The 24,277-nt window shown below is 43.4% G+C and overlaps 1 protein-coding gene across 1 annotated transcript in view; it reads left to right on the top strand.

Annotated features, from left to right (window-relative positions):
- Window positions 1–7,846: 7,846 nt before the first annotated feature.
- The window catches only part of enpep (glutamyl aminopeptidase), a 44,510-nt gene continuing 28,079 nt past the window's right edge, over window positions 7,847–24,277 (top strand). The window contains exons 1-12 of the mRNA XM_086127509.1: window positions 7,847–8,487; window positions 8,824–8,965; window positions 9,968–10,102; window positions 10,216–10,336; window positions 10,415–10,569; window positions 14,788–14,901; window positions 14,978–15,112; window positions 15,196–15,261; window positions 16,308–16,373; window positions 16,457–16,617; window positions 17,022–17,104; window positions 19,423–19,559. Coding sequence (XP_085983635.1) covers window positions 7,847–8,487; window positions 8,824–8,965; window positions 9,968–10,102; window positions 10,216–10,336; window positions 10,415–10,569; window positions 14,788–14,901; window positions 14,978–15,112; window positions 15,196–15,261; window positions 16,308–16,373; window positions 16,457–16,617; window positions 17,022–17,104; window positions 19,423–19,559 — 1,956 coding nt within the window. The remainder of the gene's footprint in view (window positions 8,488–8,823; window positions 8,966–9,967; window positions 10,103–10,215; window positions 10,337–10,414; window positions 10,570–14,787; window positions 14,902–14,977; window positions 15,113–15,195; window positions 15,262–16,307; window positions 16,374–16,456; window positions 16,618–17,021; window positions 17,105–19,422; window positions 19,560–24,277) is intronic.

Consider the following 24,277-nt stretch of genomic DNA (forward strand, 5'->3'; position numbering starts at 1 on the left):
GTCAGGTGCTGGGGAACCAGAGCACCTTGATGAAAAATGGGCTACTGGAACAAAGCGGAGAAGGGCGAGATGCAACTCAAGCAACCCTAGTCAGAGGGGTTACATGCAGAGAATGTGGGCTAAATGGTTACTTCGAAACCCACAGTCACGGTTGACCACGAAACAACTAGTAGCTCAGTGTTCCAACATCCACAAACGGCAACTGCTGTCACAATTTGGGATTGATGAGGTACAACGCAGGTTCCATGGTGAAGGGCCCCAGGCTGCCAGATCAGAGGAGGTCATACCAGAGATTGGGAGGCAAGCCCAAATGAATGCAGATGATGAGATTGGGAGGCCAGCCCCAATGAATGAAATGCTGAGCGAGGCAGCAACTGTCGCACAAGACTGCAGGTCCCGACATACCAAACTGTGCACAGCCTGGATTGATTACAAGAAAGCCTATGATTCGATGCCACATACATGGATCACTGAATGCTTGGAGTTGTATAAGGTGAACAGGAGCCTAAGAGCCTTCGTTGCGAACTCGATGAGGATGTGGAAAACCACACTTGAAGCCAATGGCAAGCCACTTAGCCAAGTGTCCATCAAATGTGGCATATACCAAGGTGATGCACTCTCCCCACTGCTGTTCTGCATAGGACTGAACCCCCTAAGCCAAGTAATCACCAAGACAGGCTATGGATACCGCCTCAGAAATGGAGCTACGACCAGTCACATGGATGACATAAAGCTGTATGCTAAGAGCGAAAGGGACATAGACTCCCTGATCCACACAACCAGGATCTACAGCAGCGACATCGGGATGTCATTCGGGCTTGAGAAATGTCGTCGGATGGTGACTAAGAGTGGAAAGGTAGTCCGCACTGAAGGCGTCTCATTCCCTGAAGGAACAATAGCAGACATTGAGGACAGCTACAAGTACCTCGGTACACCACAAGCCAATGGCAACCTCGAACTGGCAACAAGGAAAGCGGCTACGGCCAAATACCTCCAGCGAGTGAGGCAAATCCTAAGAAGCCAGCTCAATGGCAAGAATAAGACCCGGGCAATAAACAGCTATGCCCTGCCAGTGATCAGATACCCTGCAGGAATAATAAGGTGGCCAAAGGAAGAGATTCAGACCACGGACATTAAGACCCGAAAGCTCCTAACCATGCATGGAGGGTTCCATCCCAAATCCAGAACCCTGAGACTGTACGCAAGCCGAAAGGAAGGAGGCCGGGGACTAGTGAGTGTGAGAGCCACTGTCCAGGATGAAACATCCAAGCTCCATGAATACATCAAGGAGAAGGCTCAAACGGATGACGTACTCAGAGAATGTTTCAGACAATGGGGAACAGAGGATGAGGCGCTGGAAGAGGGACCATCATGGGAGGACAAGCCCCTACACGGAATGTACCACCGGACCATAACTGAAGTGGCTGATCTCAAGAAGTCCTATCAGTGGCTAGAGAGGGCTGGCCTGAAGGACAGGCACTCCTCCTGGCTGCTCAGGAGCAGGCCCTGAGCACCAGAGCCATTGAGGCCCAGATATACCACACCAGACAAGACCCAAGGTGTAGGTTGTGCAAAGAGGCACCTGAGACGATCCAACACATAACTGCAGGGTGTAAGATGCTGGCAGGGAAAGCCTACATGGAACGCCATAAGCAGGCCCTGAGCACCAGAGCCATTGAGGCCCAGATATACCACACCAGACAAGACCCAAGGTGTAGGTTGTGCAAAGAGGCACCTGAGACGATCCAACACATAACTGTAGGGTGTAAGATGTGGCAGGGAAAGCCTACATGGAACGCCATAACCAGGTGGCTGGCATAGCCTACCAAAACATCTGTGCGGAGTATGGACTGGAAACCCCGAGGTCAAAATGGGAAACACCTCCGAAGGTGGTGCAGAATGACAGAGCGAAGATCCTGTGGGACTTCCAGATCCAGACTGACAAGATCAGGCATGTCCAGCTCCGGCCCTGGAGAGCCACTGTCCTGCCTGTTTTCCATCTCTCTGGGCTGCAACACACCTGATTCAGATGATCAGCTCATCAGCCAGCTCTGAAGCAGCATTTGAACGATCCTGATTATTTGAATCAGGTGTGTTGCTCCTGAGAAAGCTGGAAAACAGGCAGGACAGCGGCCCTTGAGGACCCACTTTGGACACCCCTGGACAAGATGGTAATGGTGAACCAACCAGATATCGTGATCATAGATAAAGGGCAGAGGAAAGCCGTTGTAGTGGATGTAGTGGTCCCAAGTGAAGGAAACATCAGAAAGAAGAAACACGAGAAACTCGAGAAATACCAAGGGCTCAGAGAGGAGCTGAAGAGAGCCTGGAAGGTAAAGGTGACAGTCGTGCCTGTGGTGGTCGGAGCACTCGGGGCAGTGACCCTCAAACTAGATGAGTGGTTGCAACAGATCCCGGGAACAACATCGGACATCTCAGTCCAGAAATGTGCAGCGCTGGGAACAGCAAGGATACTGCGCAGAACCCTCAAGCTTCCTGGCCTCTGGTAGAGGACCCGAGCTGAATGAGGGACGGACACCACCCGAGGGGTGAGACGAGGATTAAAAAAAAAAAAAAAAAAAAATATATATATATATATATATATATGTATATATATATAGATATATAGAGAGAGAGAGAGAGATAGATAGACAGACACACACATTTAAAGACCAACATATGTACAGCCAGTCTCACTGAATTGTTAGCCAACAATAGCATCACATAGTATGATCACTGAGGTAAAATGTGAACAAGCACCTGGCCACCTAAATCAGGAAAATTGGCCAACGAGTTAAGAGGGTTTGTGGAGGTATCAATTGGCAATTACATGAGTAACTTATACATCTGCAAAGGCTCTGTTAATGCTGAGAGGAACATAGAGATTTTGGAGAAATGTAGGCTGTCATCCGAGCAGCGTCTGTTTCACGGATGCCCCGGCTGATTTTAGCAAAACAACGCCAAACCACATTCTGCGTGTGTTACAACAGCGTGGCTTCATTGTAAAAGAGTGCAGTACTTGACTGGCCTGCCTGCAGTCGAGACCAGCCCATCCCCAACCGGTTTAATGTCAGACAATATTTTCAGGGAACGTCCTTCCAACAAAATAATGTGATATGACTTGCATGAAAGCTGTCGTATTTTCTAAACAAAATAATAAACAATAAACACGAATCATGACACAGGGAGCGTCCCACATGTCTGCAAAGCTCTCTGGTCGCTATGGTAATGTTTAAATGTGCCTTCAAAAGTGCATGAAAAATACGACTCATCATCGCCGCATATTATGCACAGTGGGAATCTCCCGTTGAGATAAATCCGTATTTTAAATAGGACTTCTGATACTGTCTATTAAATGTAGCCTTCTTTTTCTTGGAAGTCCCCTGGCTGGGCCTTTTCCCCTTCCCAAAAGATGTTTGTTTTTTTTCCCCATTTTGCTAGCTGATGGGTTTCATTTTAGCGGAAACGGAGAAGCGCGAGCGCGCCTTGACCTTGCATCAAGAGTGACATACCGTAGACAGATGTAACAGAGACTACGGCAATTTTCAAAATAAAACATCTTTTAGATTCCGAAATAAATAAAACTGAAGTAATATAAGTTATTTATTCTTTATATGTGGCCCGGTACAAAATGACCCGCGGCCCGGGGGTTGGGGACCTCTGCCCTTTAACCTGTTCCCCGCATTGAAAATCTGTGGCACATTATGAAGCATAAATACCAGTAAAACGATCAGTTTGAACATTAAATATTGTGTCTTGCAGTGCATTCAATTAAATATAGGTTGAAAATGATTTGAAAATGATGACATAGGCACGGGGTGGACATGCAAACTCCAGACAGGAGGGCCGGGGCTGGATACGAACCCACAACCTCGCCACTGTGGGGTGGACATGTTCACTTGTCAACCACCATTCCGCCATAATATAATACAATTCAGAAATCAGGGACTTGAGTCATTTGACTTAATTCGAGTCAGACTCGAGTTGCTACTTTTAAGACTTGCGACTTACTTGCCATAAACTTGGGAATGACATGACTTGTGACTTCATCGACAAGCGACGCAGTTAGGCTTAGCCTGAGATGAGCACAGGACCCACAGGCAGACACAATCTGATGATTTATTTTCAGGAAGGGGGAACGGTTGAGGAGGCAGGAACCAAAAGCAGTCAGAGGAGCCAAAACGAGGTGTATAGGAAGGCTTGAACGTAACAGCTAGGCGGCAGCAAGAACGGCTGGGAAGATAGCTGATGAACTGGTAATGGGTGGCTCTTCAGGCTGGCTTTTATAGCGGTGTTCACACTGCAACTTTTACTCCGGTGTAGCACCGGGGTTGCCCCCCCTAGAGCGTTCACACGTACAAAGTTATACCGGTGTAGCCCCACAGCTTAAACCGGAGCAAATTGAACCCTGTGCAGGAGGTGGTGTAAAAATTTACTCAGAAGTAAATGCTAGTTTGCGAGGCAGCACCGATATAAAATGGGACGTGTGAACGCTACAGGGGTAGACTCGCTATGCATGAGAAGAGTTAAATACTGGTATTGAATGCGTTGATTTTGTGCGCTGTTGTACTTCCGTCATCTTTACTTTCTCCCTTCTCTCATCTTTTTACGGTGTCTGATAGACCACAGCGTTGATTTGTCCAGAGAAGTATAAACCATGGTTTTTCGATATGTCACAAACAAGGCGGGGAAAAGGAAGTACACTCTATGCTTGCGCATGTTTTATTTCTGTATTATTTGTCACGTTGCGAGGTGGTGGTGGACCCCAAAAAGCACTCAGGAGGGAGGAGCAGGGTGTATTTGAAGAATTGTATTTCCAACAAAGAAAACTACATCCAAAAAAAACAAAGTCCAAAGTATCAAACAAAAACCATGACGAAAGCTAAAACATAACAATGAACTAAACATGACAGAAACTAAGAGCAAACAGCAACACACATGACAGTAGCAAGAGCAACAATGACCTGACACCGAGTGTTTGGGCAGGAGTCCTTTTATACGACTAATTACCAAATGGCCAACAGGTGTGCAGCTGCCGGGCGAGCCCTACAGTGCCACCTGTTGGTCCCTAAACCGAATCATGACAGTACCCCTCCCTCAAGGGACGGATCCCAGATGTCCCAAAGTTGTCCAAAAGCTTGCCTCGCCGGGGAACAGGAACTAAAAGCGACGGCAATCCTTGCCTCGCCGCAAAACAGGAACACACGCGACGGTGACCTTCGCCTCGCCGACATACAGGAACTATAAGCGACGGTGACCTTCACCTCGCCAGGGAACAGGAACAAAAGTGACGGCAATCCTTTTGGCTGGGTGTGGCCTGACGTGGACGGAGCTCGACGTAACGGGGGACATGGAACAGCCGGACGTGAACAGGGGCTCGGCCTGACGTGGGCGTGGACGTGGCACGGCTCAGCCCACCGTAGACGCGGCTTGACGAGACGAAAACAGGACAGCCGCATCCCCAGCGCTGCCTGAAAGGGGAAAGGGTGTCGGCCGCAGGCGCGCTCCGCCAGGCACATGGTGGAACAGGGACCAATCCGTAGTACCTGCAGGGTCCAGGTGGTCGGGTCATTCTGTCACGTTGCGAGGTGGTGGTGGATCCCAAAAAGCCGTCAGGAGGGAGGAGCAGGGTGTATTTGAAGAATTGTATTTAAAACAAAGAAAACTACATCCAAAACAAACAAAGTCCAAAGTATCAAACAAAAACCATGACTAAAGCTAAAACATAACAATGAACTAAACATGACAGAAACTAAGAGCAAACAGCAACACACATGACAGTAGCAAGAACAACAATGACCTGACACCGAGTGTTCGGGCAGGAGTCCTTTTATACGACTAATTACCAAATGGCCAACAGGTGTGCAGCTGCCGGGCGAGTCCTACAGTGCCACCTGTTGGTCCCTAAACCGAATCATGACATTATTATTATCGGATTGCACGGCCACAGAAACTGCCGTGTGAACGCAAGTGGGGCTGCACCGGGGTTAACGTGCTTCTTTTTAATAGCAGCTTTTTATGTGTGAACGCTCCACAAAATTTACACCGGTTTAAGATATATCACAACAAAATACTTCAGTGCAGCATCGATGCAAATGTGTGCCTTGTGAACACCCCTTCTGCTGCGAGGGGTGAGAGTGGCTGACTAGGTGAAGACTGGCAGGTGTGTCGGCGAGGCAGGTGCACTGATTGGCAAGACGCCCAGCCCACACTGAAAAAGGCAACAAAACACAACAAAAGGGACGGACCACACAGTGGACAACTGAGGGCAGACAATCTATTCTAACAGACTCAACTTGAACTACATGACTTGACAAGACATCTTGTTTGTTGTTTTTAAATCTTCATTTTAACACGGTTTGTTTTTATTTAGAAGGAGAGCAAGAAAGTAAGATAAAAGAGCGTTTTTGCTCCATTCACGCCACCCTGGCAACCCAGTCAGCATTTCTTGCTGGAGTGAAATGGCAACCCAACACCAACAGAATGGGAGCAACTCTGAGGATCATCATTTTGGTATCAATGGATTATCTTTTCAATGACGTTGTCAAAAATAAGATGGCAAAACGCACATTTGCCCCTCATTGAATGAAGACACAACAACGACAAAGTCTCATTTCACTTGCCATTACAAAAATATGCTAATGCACAGGCGTCAAAGTCAAGCCACATCATTTTATGTGGCCCGCGAAAGCAATTCAAGATGTCAACTTCCATGATGCTTGCTAAAGTCTGAACCAAAATTTAAAATTGTCATGCATAATGTCATAACTACAATGTTTGAACAATTCATTATTCTTGACTTCTGATGTCAAAACTAGTTATCCATCATCTATTTGTTGTCCGCTGTGTATGCAATATATGGAGGTGGTTAAACATTTATAGTAAGTATTCTCCAGTAAGGAAACATATTTGCTTTGTCCAATCTTTGGAACATTCTGAAGTAACTCGGAGTGCCATCCAAAATAACCATATTGTTCCAGAGTTGGTTCTCAACAGGACCCAAGCTCGACTTCTCTGATGCATGAGTATAGTCTTGGGATTGGAGGCACTGGTAAGTGATATCTGCCATCGACTGGAGAACGCTGGTATTACATCTTGAATCTGCTCAGCTGCAATGAAGATTTTTATTTTCAAAAATGAATTGAACCCCATTCCAGTGTGGCACACTGGCCTTCAGTTGCCCATCGGTGGTCAATATTGATCAAATGTTATTCAATATTATGAACATCACCCAACCACATTCAAATGAAGTAAAACATAAATTTTTGATCACCTTATGTTCTAACATATACATTTGCATTTTATGTCATATTATAGTTTTTGGGCCATATAGGATGGACTCTATGTTCAGGTACAGTATATGTTATTGTAGTAGCTGTCAGATTTTGTCACCACAATGCAGTACACAGTGTAATAGTATAATTGGAATATTTCTCTGACTCTGTCAGCACAATGCAAAGTTTTTTAATATCTTCCCTCTGTTGATGATTATGTGAACCGTTTCACAACTGCAATAAAACCGTAATAGATGAGTCGATTTTTTTTTTTTTGGGCGTCAACATTCTTTCTGCAAAGCTACACACATCGAGCTGAAGTTTAGCTTTTGACCGAATGGCAGATTGCTGATTTACAAGAGGAGGCGTTTCTTCCTGCTACAAGGAAAGCGTCTTGCCACCGTGGGATTCTTTCCCCTCACTTTCCTCTTCTCCACCACTTCGCGCCACAGAGGGCAGCCCGAGATCAATTTACAATAACATAGTGTACCTACTCTTAGAGTCACAACCTTGAGCTCCAACTTCACTTTGGTACTTCCATCCCATTTAGGCTTCCGAGCGTGGGAGCCTAAATGCTGGTCGACAGCATGGACTTGGAGCAGGAGAAGCGGCAGTACTGTATCCGTGGCAAGCATGTTCTCATTATTTGTATCACGGTAGTAGTCTGCTCTTTGGCAGTGGGTCTAGGGGTGGGCCTCTCGAGGTCTGACACGACCACAACAACCACACAGTCGACACCAGCCCCTACAGCAGAGCCTACACAGACCCCTCAACCTGGTAGGGGGCCCTGTGAGCCTTCCATTGACAGGAGCGGTGATTGGAAGAACTTTCGTCTGCCCGACTATGTGAAACCGATCCATTACGACTTGCTACTGGAACCTGACCTTGTCGATGATACTTACACGGGCACCGTGGATATCCAAGTGGAAGTCAGCAAGCCCACCCGCCATCTGTGGCTCCATATCAGGGAGACGTTTGTCAGGAACAAGCCCAGGCTAAACCTGCTCGACAGGCAGGGAGGGCAGAAGCACGTGTCAGTCAAGAGTTGCTTTGAATATAAACCTCAGGAATATGTGGTGGTGGAAGCTACAGAGGAACTGCCTGTCACAGGCCCTCAGGAAGTGTATGTGCTCAGTTTGGATTTCCAAGGGTGGCTAAATGGCTCCCTGGTGGGATTTTACAGAGTCGTTTACACCGAAGCAGGCATCAGCAAGTAAGTCAATTATTTTATTTATTTATTTATTTTTTTCAAACTGCTTTCTTGGTAATGTGACTATTGTGCAGTATTTTCTCTTGATGGTGACCACCTTCAATGTGTTTCATGGACGTTAGGATAATCAAAAGGTGAAAAGTAGAGCATTGATGAAAAAAGTATTGAGGAATGCAGGGAAGAAATTTGAAAAATTAATGACTCAGTACATACAGTAGTTTATAGTTCACGTATCAAGTCGAAATCAAGAATGCAAACATAAGCAAGGCTCAGCTAGATGTATTGTAAAATGGGTTCACAGTTGCTGTTTGTGCACTACTCTTGCATCTATTCCATCAGAAAGATTGCTGCGACTGATCATGAGCCAACAGATGCCCGAAAATCGTTTCCATGCTTTGATGAACCAAACAAAAAGGCCACCTATAAAATCTCTATCATTCATGACGAGACCTATGACGCTCTGTCCAACATGCCACATGAGGTAGGTAGTATAATTGCAACATCTGAAAAGAATATACTCCATGCCAAACAATAATAATGCCAAAATGTGTGGAAGCAAAAAAAGCATGTGTTTACTTCATAAGGCACTGCAATGCATTAAGTGTCTACGGCTCATTAGTTCAAGCCTAATATTCTTTTGTTCTCACACACACTTTATTGACTCCATTCTCTCTCTCTACACTCTGGGGAGAGATGTCAAGGTGGCTGGGCACCTTGTCTGACACAACAGTGTCAGACAAAGAGCTTTTGAGGCTTCACTGCCTTTGAACAGTGCATAGGAAACCAACTGGCATATCTCCAGTAACATATCCAAGTTCCATTTTGCATCAACCTGTGCTGTCAGCTGCTTATTTCTCTCGTCTCTCCTTTTAATTTGAATCTTTTTATGTATTTATTTATTGGATTTGGATTGCAGTCATGTTGGCAGATAGCCAATTTGTAGCCACCTTTGAAAGAAGCCTGATTCCGATGTGTGTGTGTGTGTGGGGGGGGGGGGGGGGGTATCCGATTTCATATGTTGTTTGTTCCTTACATTGCAATGACCCATCTCAGGATTTTACCTCTTAAATTATGTCTTGAAAATTCAAACTTTGATGATCTGTATGTGACATCTTGATGATGACTTTTTTTTGTCCTCACCAATAACAACATTAATGCAATGTAAAAATGTAAAAACACATACGTACTTGGAATTAAATGCTGGGATTCTTAAAAACAACCCCCCCCCTCCAAAAAAACCCCATGGAAAAACGTCCTTGGCATTGAACGAGTTAACTGTATGAGAAGGGGGGAAGAGAAAATACCATAATTTGCATGCTAAAACTATACTAGGTTTGCTGGGGGGCGGGGGTTGCATATCAACACAGAGGAATGAATCTTTGGCCCGTCTTTTGTGGGGTAAGGGGTATGTAAGCTGACTTGAGTTTTGCAGACTGAATGACATGCACATTAGCCTCATGAGCCATTTCCACTGTCTGTTCAGGGTGCCCCTGACCTTCTGTCTGGCAATAAAAAGAGGACCTCATTCCAGAAATCCATTCCAATGAGCACCTATTTAGTATGTTTTGCTGTGCACCAATTCGCTCATGTGGAAAGAATATCTGCCCGAGGAATTCCAGTGAGTTCATCACCACCGCCTTCTACTCTTGTTACCACTCTCTACTCAACTGATTTTACTACAACCAGGCACAAATAAATGTATTTTCTTTGTTTTGATGTTTTTGTTTTTAGCTGAGAATCTACACCCAGCCGAGCCAGATATCAACGGCAACATACGCAGCAAACACAACCAAGATAATTTTTGATTACTTTGAGGAATACTTCAACATGACGTACTCCATCTCAAAACTGGGTATCACTGCAAATTAATAACACAAAATGTGCGCTAATGTTACGCGGTATGTGTGTAAGTCATGTGTGTGTTTTCTAGACAAGATAGCCATCCCTGACTTTGGCACTGGTGCAATGGAGAACTGGGGACTCATCACCTACAGGGAGACCAATTTGCTGTATGATGAGAAACAATCCTCCTCCTACAATAAGCAGAGAGTTGCAAGTGTCATTGCCCATGAGCTGGTCCATCAGGTAATGCGACTTAATCATTTTTTATAAAAACGGGAAATTTGATCGAGAGAAATATTACAACCATTGCTCAACTCAAAAATCAATATCTTTCATTACACACGCATGGATGTTTTTTTTTAATTTAAATGTGGGTTATGTTAAGAAAACGCAGGCATATGTTGTGTATTTTAGCCCTTTATTTAAGCTACTTTTCCAGAAAATGAAAGGAACAATTTTGATCGAGCTTCTTAACTTGGCAATGTTGCAGTTGCTCTTATCGTTGCTACGCAAAGATGAAGAGATTTGTTTGAGGCAATTGTAGTTCAAGGTCTTGATTGTTGGTGGATCATTGAATATGTATTTCCCAGAGAACAGCAACAAGAAATTTGAACCCAAGAAGCACTGTAGCAGTCAGTAAAGTTTTATGGACTGTTAAAAAGTTATGGGAAGGAGGCAGGCGGGGCATTTCACCAGGGCTCTGGGATGATCTCGCCCTGTCAGAAATCGGTGGAGCTCCAGTTAAGGCCCTCCACTATTGTATTTGGCATTTGAAATTTTTGTATGATTCATTGGAAAAAGTTTTAAAAACAAGAAGAAGTTCACAAGTACACCTTCTGTTCCAATCACTGATTTAGTATTTGAGCTGTACCCCATTTTGTGTTTTGGGGGAGGTGGAGTGGTGGTTCTAGATTTTGCCATTGCCCTGCAATCCCTGGAATGTATTTTGTTTGCTTTGTGTGTACGTGTGCGTGTGTGTGTGTTGAATATTCTTAGCCCAGATTCAGTTAAAATTCCTTTTCCTATCGAACATGCTTGTGCTGTGCATTATTCCTGAACTGAAAAAGAAAAGAGAAACACTTCATAGAGTAAGTGAAGGTTCTGAAAATGTATTCTTTTCTCAGCACTCAGATATCCATCAAGGCCCCGCACGCCCCAAGAGAGTACAGAAAAAAATAAAAAATAAAATCTTAGCGCCACACCTGGAAGGAGGCATCAGTTGGATCATTTGTAATAAAACATACAAATGATTGTCTTTTATGACACAATCCTTTTACAGACAATCAACAATAAACCTTCACCCTGTGTAGTACTATGTCATAAAATCATTTGTCTGAAGCCTGATGAGAATCAGATGTTTCTGCACAAGCTTTTTATTATCAGTTTTTTTTTAGTAATGCCACTGATTACAGTATTCACGAGGGAAAGGTAAAGGACAGAATTATCCATATTTCAGAACAATTCTCTCTGAAATAAACACCTTTGAGACAGACTACATTTGATGCTCTCCCGATGACCACAACCCAAGTGAGTCTTTTTAATTGTATTTTAGAAAACGAGTCATGTTTGACAGAAAACTTCCCACAACTCAATTGAAGTTTTAATTATTTGTCCTGGAGCTCAGAGAAAGAAACTTTGGGCAAAATTAGAACATCATTGTGTTACTCCATCAGACAAAGTTGAAAGCCTGAGTTTCCCTGTTTCTGTCTAGAAAAAAAAAGTGAAGACGCTGATGCACGCTTTTATCTCTCGTTGCATTGATTATTTTATTTCATCCCTCGGTGTAGCATCGTTTGAAATAATAAAGCTTAACAGGTGGTAGAAAGCTATCTTTTTATTTCTTCCATGCCGTATAACCCTCTCACACCATAAGAGCTAGAACATAAAACAGATATGACGCCATGAGTCACACTTATCTACGTATGTATAAAATGCAATCAATTAAACACATATTCTAATCACAAATATAGGTTTATAGGAAGATCAATACAAATATTGATCTTGTTGCCACTTTCAAACTCTAGATTCTGTCATCTGCAAATCTGTTTCAGCTCTTCCAAGTCGTCTGATCTGCACGATCACGTCACCGTCTCCTCAGTCGTTGTCCTCTTTCGTTTTCCTTCAAAATAAGACTTCCGCTTAACAAGAAGTTAAAAGTAAAGGTTTATATATATTGCAACAATTTGGCAAATAAACTTGTAGTCCTTTACACTCAGTAATTTAAAATTACCACAGAATACAGCAGCTCTTCAGGTGACGAGGACCAGAAAGAGGAGAGCACATTACGCCAGTTTTAGAAACCCCTTCTTCAATGGCTTCCTGTGGGTTTTAAATTCTATCATATGGTTCTTCCGAATTATAAAGGCCTTCGTGAGTTTGGCCCCTCTAATTGATCTTATTTTGCCATATCAACCTTCTCAGAAACCTCAGGCCTGTTAAGGCTTTGTGGAAAAAGAGCACAGGACCCACACGCAGACACAATGAACTCTGATTGGTTTATTGCCGAGAAGTGGGGCAGGTCTCGGTGGCAGGAACTGAAAGGGAGTCAAAATTAGTGATGTGCTCTGTGCCGAGGCTCGGATGCGTGTGCCCAGTAAACCGGAAGAAAATCTGCTAAGCGCGCATCCAGGCGTGTGTCGATTACGCTTGTGGCCACGCCCGATGCCTCGGAACGCGCGTTGCTCCGCCCGATGCCTCGCGGGACGGGATTCCTACGTCACCGCCAACAAATAGTTTCGCGGGTGAAGTGAAATAAATTCGCCGCACGGGGACGACAATGAGCTGACAGGTGACACTGACTAGAGGTAAGATCGGGCCGCCCGAGCCCGCTGCTCGGGTCGGGCTTCTCTCTCGCTGACTTTGTTTTTTGTTCGTTACGAGGCTGTGAATAGTTTTGGCCACGAGAGACCGTGGTTCGCAAAAAATAAACAGAAGTGGCCTCATCACAACACATACTATACTAAACTCTCGCAATGACAATTCAAAGAACCTCTTCATGTCTCTATGATCCAGCCGTCATTGTTCTTCTTTGTCTCGCTGCTTCTCCCTCATCAAATGCCACGCACGATTCTTAAGAATGTACTGCTGCTGTGGTGAATGGCCCAATTTTCAACCCGTCAAAATGACGGAATGCCTTAAAATTTTCCTACAACTCTTAAAAAAAAAAATCCGTCAATGATGGAAAATTGTCGGTAAATGTACCCTCTGCTGAAAAAGAAATACATGTTTAAAGGATGTAAATAATTATACAGACTTTTGGATTTTTTTTGGCCCGATCTTACCTCTACATCAAATCCATGGTCTCATTTTAATCACTGTCATGACATTTATTTTCCACATGCTGGCGCAGTAGTACAAATAAAGCCTCATGATGCTTCGGCCCAGGAACGAACCAGTTGGATGGAAAGCCTCATTGCTTCATGAGGCTTCATTTTCCCATCACTGGTCAAAATGACCAAGTCGAGGAGTACAGGAATGCTGGAGTGTAGCAGCTTGGCAGGAGCGAGTACGGCAGGAAAGAACACTGACGAACTGGCAAACGGGTGGCTGTTGAGGCTGGCTTTTATGCTGCAAGTGGCTGATGAGCAAAAGACTCGTAGGTGTGTAAGGGAGGCCAGGTGCACCAATTAGCAAGACGCCCAGTCCACACTGAAAAAGGGAACAACAAAAAGGGAGGGGCGACACCGTGGACAAACAATGCATCCTAATAGGGCCCTCTCCTTTTAGTCATTCCCAGGGTCAGAATTATGTCCCATGGTGAGGCATTGTTCAAGGTCTCTCGTCTGTGAAGTGCCCTGTTGTTGGATTAGAGGTTTTAAAGATGATTGGTATATTTTGTCCAAATATTTTTGAATCACTGCAAATGAAGGTGCTCTGCATCTAATGAGTGTGTAATACGAATACCAAATGCTGTATGTTTGTGAAGCCTTTTAAACCCAATCACATTTTGATTGTTTTATCCCAGATGCATTTTGGTGGTGTAAAGAAGCTTAAAAAAGTACTTGGGGGCCAATATTTCAATCAAATGTATGCTTGCTTGATGATCAATGAAATTAATTTATTGATGCAGTTATGTAGTTGTTGATTATGTTGGTGTTTATTTCTGCTCGTTCCTGATGACTGCTGTCAGGCTACTGAATAGACGCACCTGAAAACCTATACTCTCCCACTCACCCATTGTAAATAGCACCGTCACCTTAAGCAGCACATACACAGTTGCATACATGTTATCTTATATTTTGTATTTTTATATTGCATTCTGTGCTGTGTACAGTTTTTTAAATTATTTTGTGAATGCAAATACTTGTTTTCCACTTTTTCTACTTCTTCTCTCCGAACTTTCCTGCTGTCCATTGCAAATTTCTCCATAAAGGTTTTCTTATCTTATCTTATCTTATCTTACCTTACCTTACCTTACCTTACCTTACCTTACTAAAAAGTTGGAGAAATGTGTCATTGCAGTGGTTTGGGAATATTGTGACGATGGATTGGTGGGATGATCTGTGGCTCAACGAAGGCTTTGCCAGCTTCTTTGAGTACATTGGCGTGGAGAAAGCAGAGCCCAACTGGCACATGGTAATTTAGCACAGAGAAACAAGCCACTTCTGTGACCTCGATGCACTGACTTCTGTGTCCTCCACTGGGTATACAGCGGGACATAATGATCATCAGTGATGTGCTTCCTGTGATGGTGAATGACGCCCTCCTCTCATCCCACCCCATTATTGTCAATGTCTCGTCCCCCGCAGAAATCACCTCTGTGTTTGATGCCATATCATACAGCAAGGTTTGACAATGGAAAAAATCCCCCTTGCATCACCGGAGAGAAATTTCAGATTCATGAAACTATATGTGTTATTCTCTGTCTAGGGGGCATCAATTCTCAGGATGCTTGAGGACTGGATGGGTCGAGATAAATTCAGAGCTGGCTGTCAGGTACATTGCCTCTTGTCTGCAACCCTAATTCAAAGACTTTGGGGTACAGTGGTACCTCTACTTACAAAATGTACATGTATGTGTTCTGGAAAAAATTCTAAGTAGGGTAAGTAAAATTGTAAGTAGAGACGCGTTTTCCATGTAAATGCCCTAATCCTTTCCAAGCACCCCAAAATTCTGACATAAATGTTTTATAAAGCATTAAATGCATCAAATTATGTAACAAATACATGTTACAATTAGATTATTTCACAAGAAATGAGAGTTGTGTATAATGTAAAAAACAAAGAAGAGAGTAAAGAATAACATATATATGTATATATACTGTATATATACTGTATATATATATATATATATATAATAAAAGAAGAAAATAATAATAAATACATAAAAAGAATAAAAATAAGATAAATCATAAAAGATGCCAGCCTGACAATGATGGTTATTTAACTTTTAACTGCGTCCTTGTCGTTTTTTTGCCCTCTTTCGTCCATGATCTCTCTCAGAGGCGTTTTTTTTTTTTGCCTGGCATTTTGTAAAGAACTGATCCAAGGACCTTTGCTTTGGTCGGCTTTTAACAATCCTTTGAAAATGTCCAAGGGATCAATAAAGGTTATCTTATCTTATGGCAAAAATCAGCATCGTGAGCGATCACCCGACTGGTGAACACTTTTTCTGGGTGATTCACATTTATGTAAAACTATCAGAACACCTCATAGCGAACGATAAAGACGCTGCATAGACATTTATCTATCTATTATCTACATGCATAGACAAAGCTCGGTAATAGCCAATGGCAGAGCAGCTATACGTATGTTGCAGTCAGGAAACTCGGAGCTGCGAGTAACAGCCCATACTGTATTTTTACCTTTCATATTTTGAAATTTCTTTCGTAACGAGGCAATATTTTCCCGTTGAGGTGTTTCGTAACTTGAAAATTTAGCACGAAGAGACATTCGTAAGTAGAGGTACCACTGTATTTACAGTTGTATTTGAGCACATTTCAATGTTTAATCTGACTGAATCCTTCTTTCTTTTTTTTGCAGAAATATTTAAAAGATTACCACTTCAAGAACGCTAAAACCAACAATTTTTGGGCGTCTTTGGCAGAAGTGCGTTTCGGTCTGGCGCTTGATTGAGATTATATGGTCTGTGTGTTCTGGTCATTAAACAACGGACACTTTCCTCTGGATAGGTGAGTTCGTTACCAGTTAGTCAGGTCATGGACACATGGACGAAGCAGATGGGTTATCCAGTGGTGGATTTGAGTGTCACAGAGGCGAATGCCACATTGAACCAAACTCGTTTTCTCCTGGACCCGAATGCCGATGCTAACCAACCTCCCTCACCCCTTGGGTAAAAAGACACTCAAACTTCGATTGATATATTTTGCACTTCACAACAAAACTAATGGTTCTTCCTAGCGCTGATGAATAAAGATGCAAAACACTATAAGCATTTGCAAAGCGCTTGAAGAACCTTGAAAGGAAAATGGAGGATGACGGTTTGATAAATATCCAGGGAACTCAAAATTGAGTGATATTTATGGCCTCCAAACTTCAAGTGTTTATTGACTGCAAATAGATTTTATCCAATTGTTCAAAGATATGGTTTCATTTCCATGTTGCATATTCAAATGCCTCTGAGTACCTGAAAATTGAGTCATTCTGCATAAAGTGTCTCTACTCCTGAACAGGAAATTAAATTAAATTTGGAGATTGAGGAAAAATGTGTGTATCCCCACCCCCTCCCCCCAACAGGTACAAGTGGACTATACCTATCAAGTGGCACTCCGTGAAGAGCAATAAGAACATGTCAGTCATGTTTAACAAGAGTAGCACAGGTAGGATAATGTGCTTCATTAATCATCATATCTGTTTATGGGGACATGGATTGTAGTGTACACTCTGGACTGAGTGTACACCTGATTGAAAGGCTGATCTCGCAGCTCAAGAGGTGCATGCGGTTCTTTAGCGCCATACTAGTGGCTCCCTGGAGCTTTTTCCAAAATGTTTAAAAATTGAAAAAGATGGGGTAGGGAAATATATTTTTTGTTCTAATATGGTTTCTAACATGACCCAAACATTCTTAACATTTCCCAATACAGTAAAAATGTTAAGAATAAATTTCAACATTTCTGTCAATGAGGATTTGCATCATAGCATGCAACACACGTTTCTATGAGCAGGACGGGATGCCAGGCAGGTGGCTGTTAAAAACCCAAAACAAAACCGCGTTTCATGTACAATTCACCGAGGGTACTGTCAAAGAATGGTAATGTGGAGGGCCGAGAGCAGCAATATTTAAACCGTACACGTGAGCTACGATCGTTAAAGGGGACGCTGCAAAAGTGCGTCCCATGCCTCGATCATCTTCGGGGTGTTATGGCTGTTGCTCATAATGGCATGTGTGTGTAAGTGCGTGCGTATGCGCGCGTGTGCGGTAACAGGTCGATTGCGGGAGGTTGGTTGATTGAAAAGGATCTTCTGTCAAAAAAGGTTGGGCACTTCTGCTCTGCAGGGGGGGGGGGGGGGAACTTTACTCATGAAGACTCATTGTGTATTTGTAGCCGACGTCGTCATTTTGACAGTAGGTTCAGATAGCTAATCTCGATACATACAGTATGTGTTGCTTTCATTGTGAGGCTTCTAATTTTTTGGGGCTCCAGACATTAGGTTTTTTTTTTTTGGTCTAATATGGTTCTTTCAACATTTTGGGTTGCCGACCCCTGTACTAACTGGAATTTGGAACGTTCATAATTCTCTCCACCTGAAGAGAACTTGAATAAAAACAGCCCAAAGCTTCATGGTGCCACCATCATGCTTTACTGAAGATATGATGTTCTTTTGTAGTGTGTTTACACCTAACATTCCCTTTGGAATTATCACCAAAAAGTTCAAAATCTCCAAACACCATCCATCTATCCATCCATCCATCCATCCATCCAACCATCCATTTTCTAATCCGCTTATCAGCACGAGAGGTCACAGGCATGCTGGAGCCTATCGCAGCTGTATTCAGGCAGTAGGCAGGGTACACCCTGAACCGGTTGCCACCCAATCGCAGGAACAAATAGACAAACAAACATTCGCGCTCACACTCACACCTAGGGACAATTTGGAGTGCCCAATCAACCTGCTATGCATATTTTTGCAATGTGGGGGGAAACCATAGTACCTGGAGAAAACCCACGCAGGCACCTGGAGAACATGCAAACTCCACACAGGAAGACCAGAGCCGGATTCTAACCATGCACTTCTGCACTGTGAGGCCGACGTGCTAAAGAGTTGACCACTGTGCCGCCCCCTTATATTCATGTTATTTTTAATTTTGTTTACGCTAATCAAGAATAATCACATCGCATGAAGCACAGTCACAACTCAAACTGATACACATAGGTGATCCTATGTAAGTGTATGAGTACATGTTAAGAAGCAAATGTCACACAGAAAGAAAAAATAACTCAATACAAAGAACTCACAGACGACAAAACTGTATCTCAAAGTAGGTATTGATGCGTTATTTTAGCAGTTTGCCAAAGAAAATAATGACTAACAAATCAATTAGGAAGTCAACAACTGCCAAAATATATCTCCGGGCATACTCATGTTGAGTATGTTTGATCGATATACACATATTAGTCTATATATATTTTTATCCATCCATCCCGTTTTTAAATGGTAAATGGGTCACTTATCTTGCACTTTTCTACCTTGGGTACTCAAAGCGCTATACACATGATACCTCATTCATCGACTGATCAGGAGCAACTGAGGGTTCAGTAACTTGCTCAAGGACACTTCGACATGGTTGCAATGGCCTGGGATCAAACTTCCAACCTCAGGGTTGGGAAACAACCACTCTGCCACTGAGCCATCCTCATGAGGGTCGCAGGTGTGCCGCAGCCTATCCCAGTTGTCTTCGGGCAGTAAGCGGGAGACACCCTGAACTGGTTGCCAGCCAATCACAGGACATATTTTTATTTTTATTACAAATATGTGTCATTTTTCTGACCATCAATCAAACAGAGTGAACAGGGGTTGCATTCCCAAGGAAAGTGTATTCTTCATACTGAATATTCACAATACATTTTTAGTTAATAATCTTAATCTCACCTGGTTGATCAAAAGTAAAATTTTGATTTCCACTCATGTTTTTCAGAGCTTGTTCTCGAAGACTACTTACCTTCAGTGGATGGCCTGCTGAAGATTAACAATGATCATATCGGATTCTACAGAGTCAACCATGATGCTCAGATGTGGAACATGATTAGCCAACAGCTTCAAAACAACCACTTGGTAAACTCACTTCATACTCTACTGATTTTCACAGCTGTACAGTGGTACCTCTACTTTCAAACGTCTCTTCATACGGAATTTTCAAGTTACAAAACGCCTCAACAGGAAAATATCGCCTCTTGTTACGGAAAAAAATTCAAAATACCAAAGGTAAAAATACAGTATATGCTGCTTTTCGCAGCTACGAGTTTCCTGAATGCAACATACTCATAGCTGCTCTGCCATTGGCTATTACCGATCATCTTCCTGACATCCCATTGGCGAAGAGGGACCTCGATCGTATGTGTCCGTGTGGAGATAGATAGATACGTATCGATGCAGCGACCTCGTCATTTGCCCCTCGGGCTGCGAGGCGTTCCGATAGTTTGACGCAAATGTCAATCACCCAAGTGTTCACCAGTCGGGCGATCGCTCACTATGCTGATTTTTGCCTTGGACAATTTCGAAGGATTCTGTATATATACTGTATATATTCGGGCTTGAGAAATGTAGTCGGATGGTGACTAAGAGTGGAAAGGTAGTCCGCACTGAAGGTGTCTCACTCCCTGAAGGAACAATAGCAGACATTGAGGACAGCAACAAGTACCTCGGTATACCACAAGCCAATGGCAACCTCGAACTGGCAACAAGGAAAGCGGCTAAAGCCAAATACCTCCAGCGAGTGAGGCAAGTCCTAAGAAGCCAGCTCAATGGCAAGAATAACACCCGGGCAATAAACAGCTATGCCCTGCCAGTAATCAGATACCCTGCAGGAATAATAAGATAAGATAAGAAAAAAGGTGAGAAAGGTGGCCAAAGGAAGAGATTCAGACCACGGATGTTAAGACCCGAAAGCTCCTAACCATGCATGGAGGGTTCCATCCCAAATCCAGCACCCTGAGACTGTACGCAAGCCGAAAGGAAGAAGGCCGGGGACTATTGAGTGTGAGAGCCACTGTCCAGGATGAAACATCCAAGCTCCATGAATACATCAAGGAGAAGGCTCCAACGGATGACGTATTCAGAGAATGTCTCAGACAATGGGGAACAGAAGATGAGGCACTGGAAGAGGGACCATCATGGGAGGACAAGCCCCTACATGGGATGTACCACCGGACCATAACTGAAGTGCCCGATCTCAAGAAGTCCTATCAGTGGCTAGAGAGGGCTGGCCTGAAGGACAGCACAGAGGCACTCATCCTGGCTGCATTGAGGCCCAGATATACCACACCAGACAAGACCCAAGGTGTAGGTTGTGAAAAGAGGTACCTGAGACGATCCAACACATAACTGCAGGGTGTAAGATGCTGGCAGGGAAAGCCTACATGGAACGCCATAACCAGGTGGCTGGCATAGTCTACCGAAACATCTGTGGGGAGTATGGACTGGAAAACCCAAGGTCAAAATGGGAAACACCTCCGAAGGTGGTGGAGAATGACAGAGCGAAGATCCTGTGGGACTTCCAGATCCAGACTGACAAGATGGTAATGGTGAACCAACGAGATATCGTGATCATAGATAAAGGGCAGAGGAAAGCCGTTGTAGTGGATGTAGCGGTCCCAAGTGATGGAAACATCAGAAAGAAGGAACACGAGAAACTCGAGAAATACCAAGGGCTCAGAGAGGAGCTGGAGAGAGCCTGGAAGGTAAAGGTGACAGTCGTGCCTGTGGTGGTCGGAGCACTCGGGGCAGTGACCCCCAAACTAGATCAGTGGTTGCAACAGATCCCGGGAACAACATCGGACATCTCAGTCCAGAAATGTGCAGTGCTGGGAACAGCAAGGATACTGCGCAGAACCCTCAAGCTTCCTGGCCTCTGGTCGAGGACCCGAGCTGAATGAGGGACGGACACCACCCAAGGGGTGAGACGAGGAATTTTATATCTATATATGTGTGTGTGTGTGTGTGTGTGTGTGTGTGTGTGTGTGTGTGTGTGTGTGTGTGTACTGTAATCCCTCATTTTTTGCAATTAATAGGGACTAGAAACCCTGCGAATGGTGAAAACTTGCTGTTCCCAGCACTGCGCTTTTCTGGACTGAGATTTCTGAAAATATGTAGTTTTTTTTAAACCGTCTCTTATGGCTAAAAATATAAAAATAAAAGATAACCATAAATGCTGTATAACAACACACATACCTTTTTTAATTGAAGCACCGTAAATTGTACAGTTAAATAAAAATATCTTAAATAAAAGAGCCTTGTCTTTTTCAAGTTACAGAATGTCTTCTCCTTTTCTGACAAATCCACAGATGCAAATGAGGAACATTCAAAAATAATAAAACACAACAAACCACAGTAAGGATGACATTTATATGTAAGGAAAGGAAAAAAATTAAGTGCTCAGTTTAAGAGCAACGAATGAGCTTTTACTTTTTGTTCACTCTATTTTTTTGATCAACAGTCTCAACCAGTTGCACAAGAAACAGACTTCAATCAACCCCGTCTTTTTCAACTTTAATAAACAGGAATGCTGTCTTGCACTAGACATTCAAAGGCAGATGAGCGCATCTTCCTCCATCTAAAGATTTCGTGTGAGGAAACACCAACTTCTCAACAGCATTCAGCTTTAAATATGCTCTGTGGTAGGTCACGATGTGGCCACTGCAGCTGACAAACCCTTCTGGAGGGTGAACTGGTGGTTGAAGCTCATATCTCGGATCCATAGCTTTCAGTAGCTTTTTGAATCCGACTTGTGTCATGGTTGCAACAGGGACCATGTCCTTAGCCATGTGATCAGACACAGCTTTCGCTATATGACGCCACTTGTCACTTTTCTCTTCATAAACTCCATGCACTGCAAGAGAATGAGGCTTGCAGTTGTATTTTTTTCGGGACTGGAGCTTTTTCGGGTTGTGGATGGCTTGCGACTGGGGCTCCTGCAGCGCACAGCTTCACACACTCTTTGTACTGAAGTTTGTGGTACTGTTTGAGATGGTGAAAAAAGATTTGTAATGCTTCCGGCCCTGTCTGTCACTTACCTATCGCACTCCCTACGTATACAGTGAAACTCCTCTACAACTAAATCATATTTGCAGCAAGAAAGTTTTCACAACAGGTTTTCACTTAGCAAATTTTATCTCAGATAAAAACACACACACACTCACACACACACACACACACACACAAAACTTATTTGTGTACTCTTTATTTTTATTCCAATACTGTACATAGTGCATAAATATGAGAATACACTTGTTTGATATTGTTTAACGTTAACATACAATTGTTTTATATTAATCACTACACTTTGTCTGTTCATTTTAAAAAGTCATTTATACCCTTTTGCTTCCCAACACTTCTCAATTTCTTGGATAATGTCTTTTGTTTTGCTTCCTCCGTCTTTCATTTTGATCACTTTTACCCTCTCTTCCAGCATCAGAGCTCTTCTTGTCTTAGCTGCTTGACATCCAAAGGTCTGTTTTGTAGCCATTTTAGCAACGCAACGTTCTTGCTACGTCTGAAACTAACAATAACAAATACTTCCTGGACTACTGCGCATGTGTAAACCAGTGTGGTGGTTGCTGTTGCCATTTCCTAACGAAGCAGTAGAGGTCGTTGTTGGATTAGACTTTTGCGGAAGGCTTGTTTTCGTTGTAGTGATTCTCGTCGCGAGGCAAGAGCAGAGAAAAATATTTCGTATAACGAACAGGGGGATTTTTCGTTGAAGGGGGAGCAGAAAAGTGGGAATGGCTTTCATGCATGAACATTTTTTCACATTAGGGGGTATTTTCGCCCATGTAGTTTTTGTTGTCGAGGAGTTTCACTGTAACGCGATCTCAGAATCTTCTTTATTCGCCGAGTATGTAGAACACACAAGAAATTTGTAGTATCGGCTACACTAGTATTATCAATAACAAGCAACTACGATAAACAAGGACATGGCAAATAAGTGTGGAAAGACATCCGTAATGTAAGGGTACCGTTGTGCACTAATATCACCCAATGACAGCTGTGAGACAATGTGCAAAGTACACAAAGTGATCAGTGGTGGGAAAAAAAAAAGATGACATTTGTGCTATTGGTGCAGATGATTGTTGCACCATTTTTAAAGTGACCAGTAGCAGTATTTTTCGAACAACTTTAAGTGTGCAATTGTACAGAAAGTCCTTGAGCGCTTTCAAGTGTCTGGTGCTGTGGAATATAGATCAGTGACCATGGTTCAAGTATGTACAGAGCTGGATCTACAATGATCAATGCGAAAATACTGTTCAACAGGCGTGTGTAAAAATGTCACTTTAGATTTGGGTTACTGTTAATGGAGTTAATGGTGAGAGGGAATAAACTGTTTGAATGTCTGCTGGTTTTGGTGTGCATGGATCGGTTGCACTTGCCTGAGCGGAGTAGCTGGAAAAGGTGGTGGGCAGGGTGTGAGGGTTCCAGTAGGATTTTCCGTGCCCTTGTCTTGGTGCTTGCGGTGTGCAAGTCCTCAAGAGTGGGTAGGGCAGTGCCAATGATTTTTTTCTTCAGTCTTAACTGTCCATTGCAGTTGTATTTTGTCCTTTTCTGTGGCAGCCCCAAACCAAACCGTGATGGAGGAACACAGGACTAATTCAATGACTGCTGTGTAGAACTGTCTTTGCAGCTAATGTGGCAGGCTGTGCTTCCTCAGCAACCTCAGGAAGTACATCCTCTGCTGGGCCTTTTTCAGGATCGAGTTAATGTTGGCCCCCCACTTCATGTCCTGGAAGACTGTGATTCCCAGGAACTTGAAGGTCTTGACGGTTGTCACAGGGCAGTTG

This window comes from Hippocampus guttulatus, chromosome 13 (assembly GCF_054856545.1).
Source record: "Hippocampus guttulatus isolate MCC_2025c chromosome 13, RoL_Hgut_1.0, whole genome shotgun sequence".
In the NCBI taxonomy this organism is placed as follows: domain Eukaryota; kingdom Metazoa; phylum Chordata; class Actinopteri; order Syngnathiformes; family Syngnathidae; genus Hippocampus; species Hippocampus guttulatus.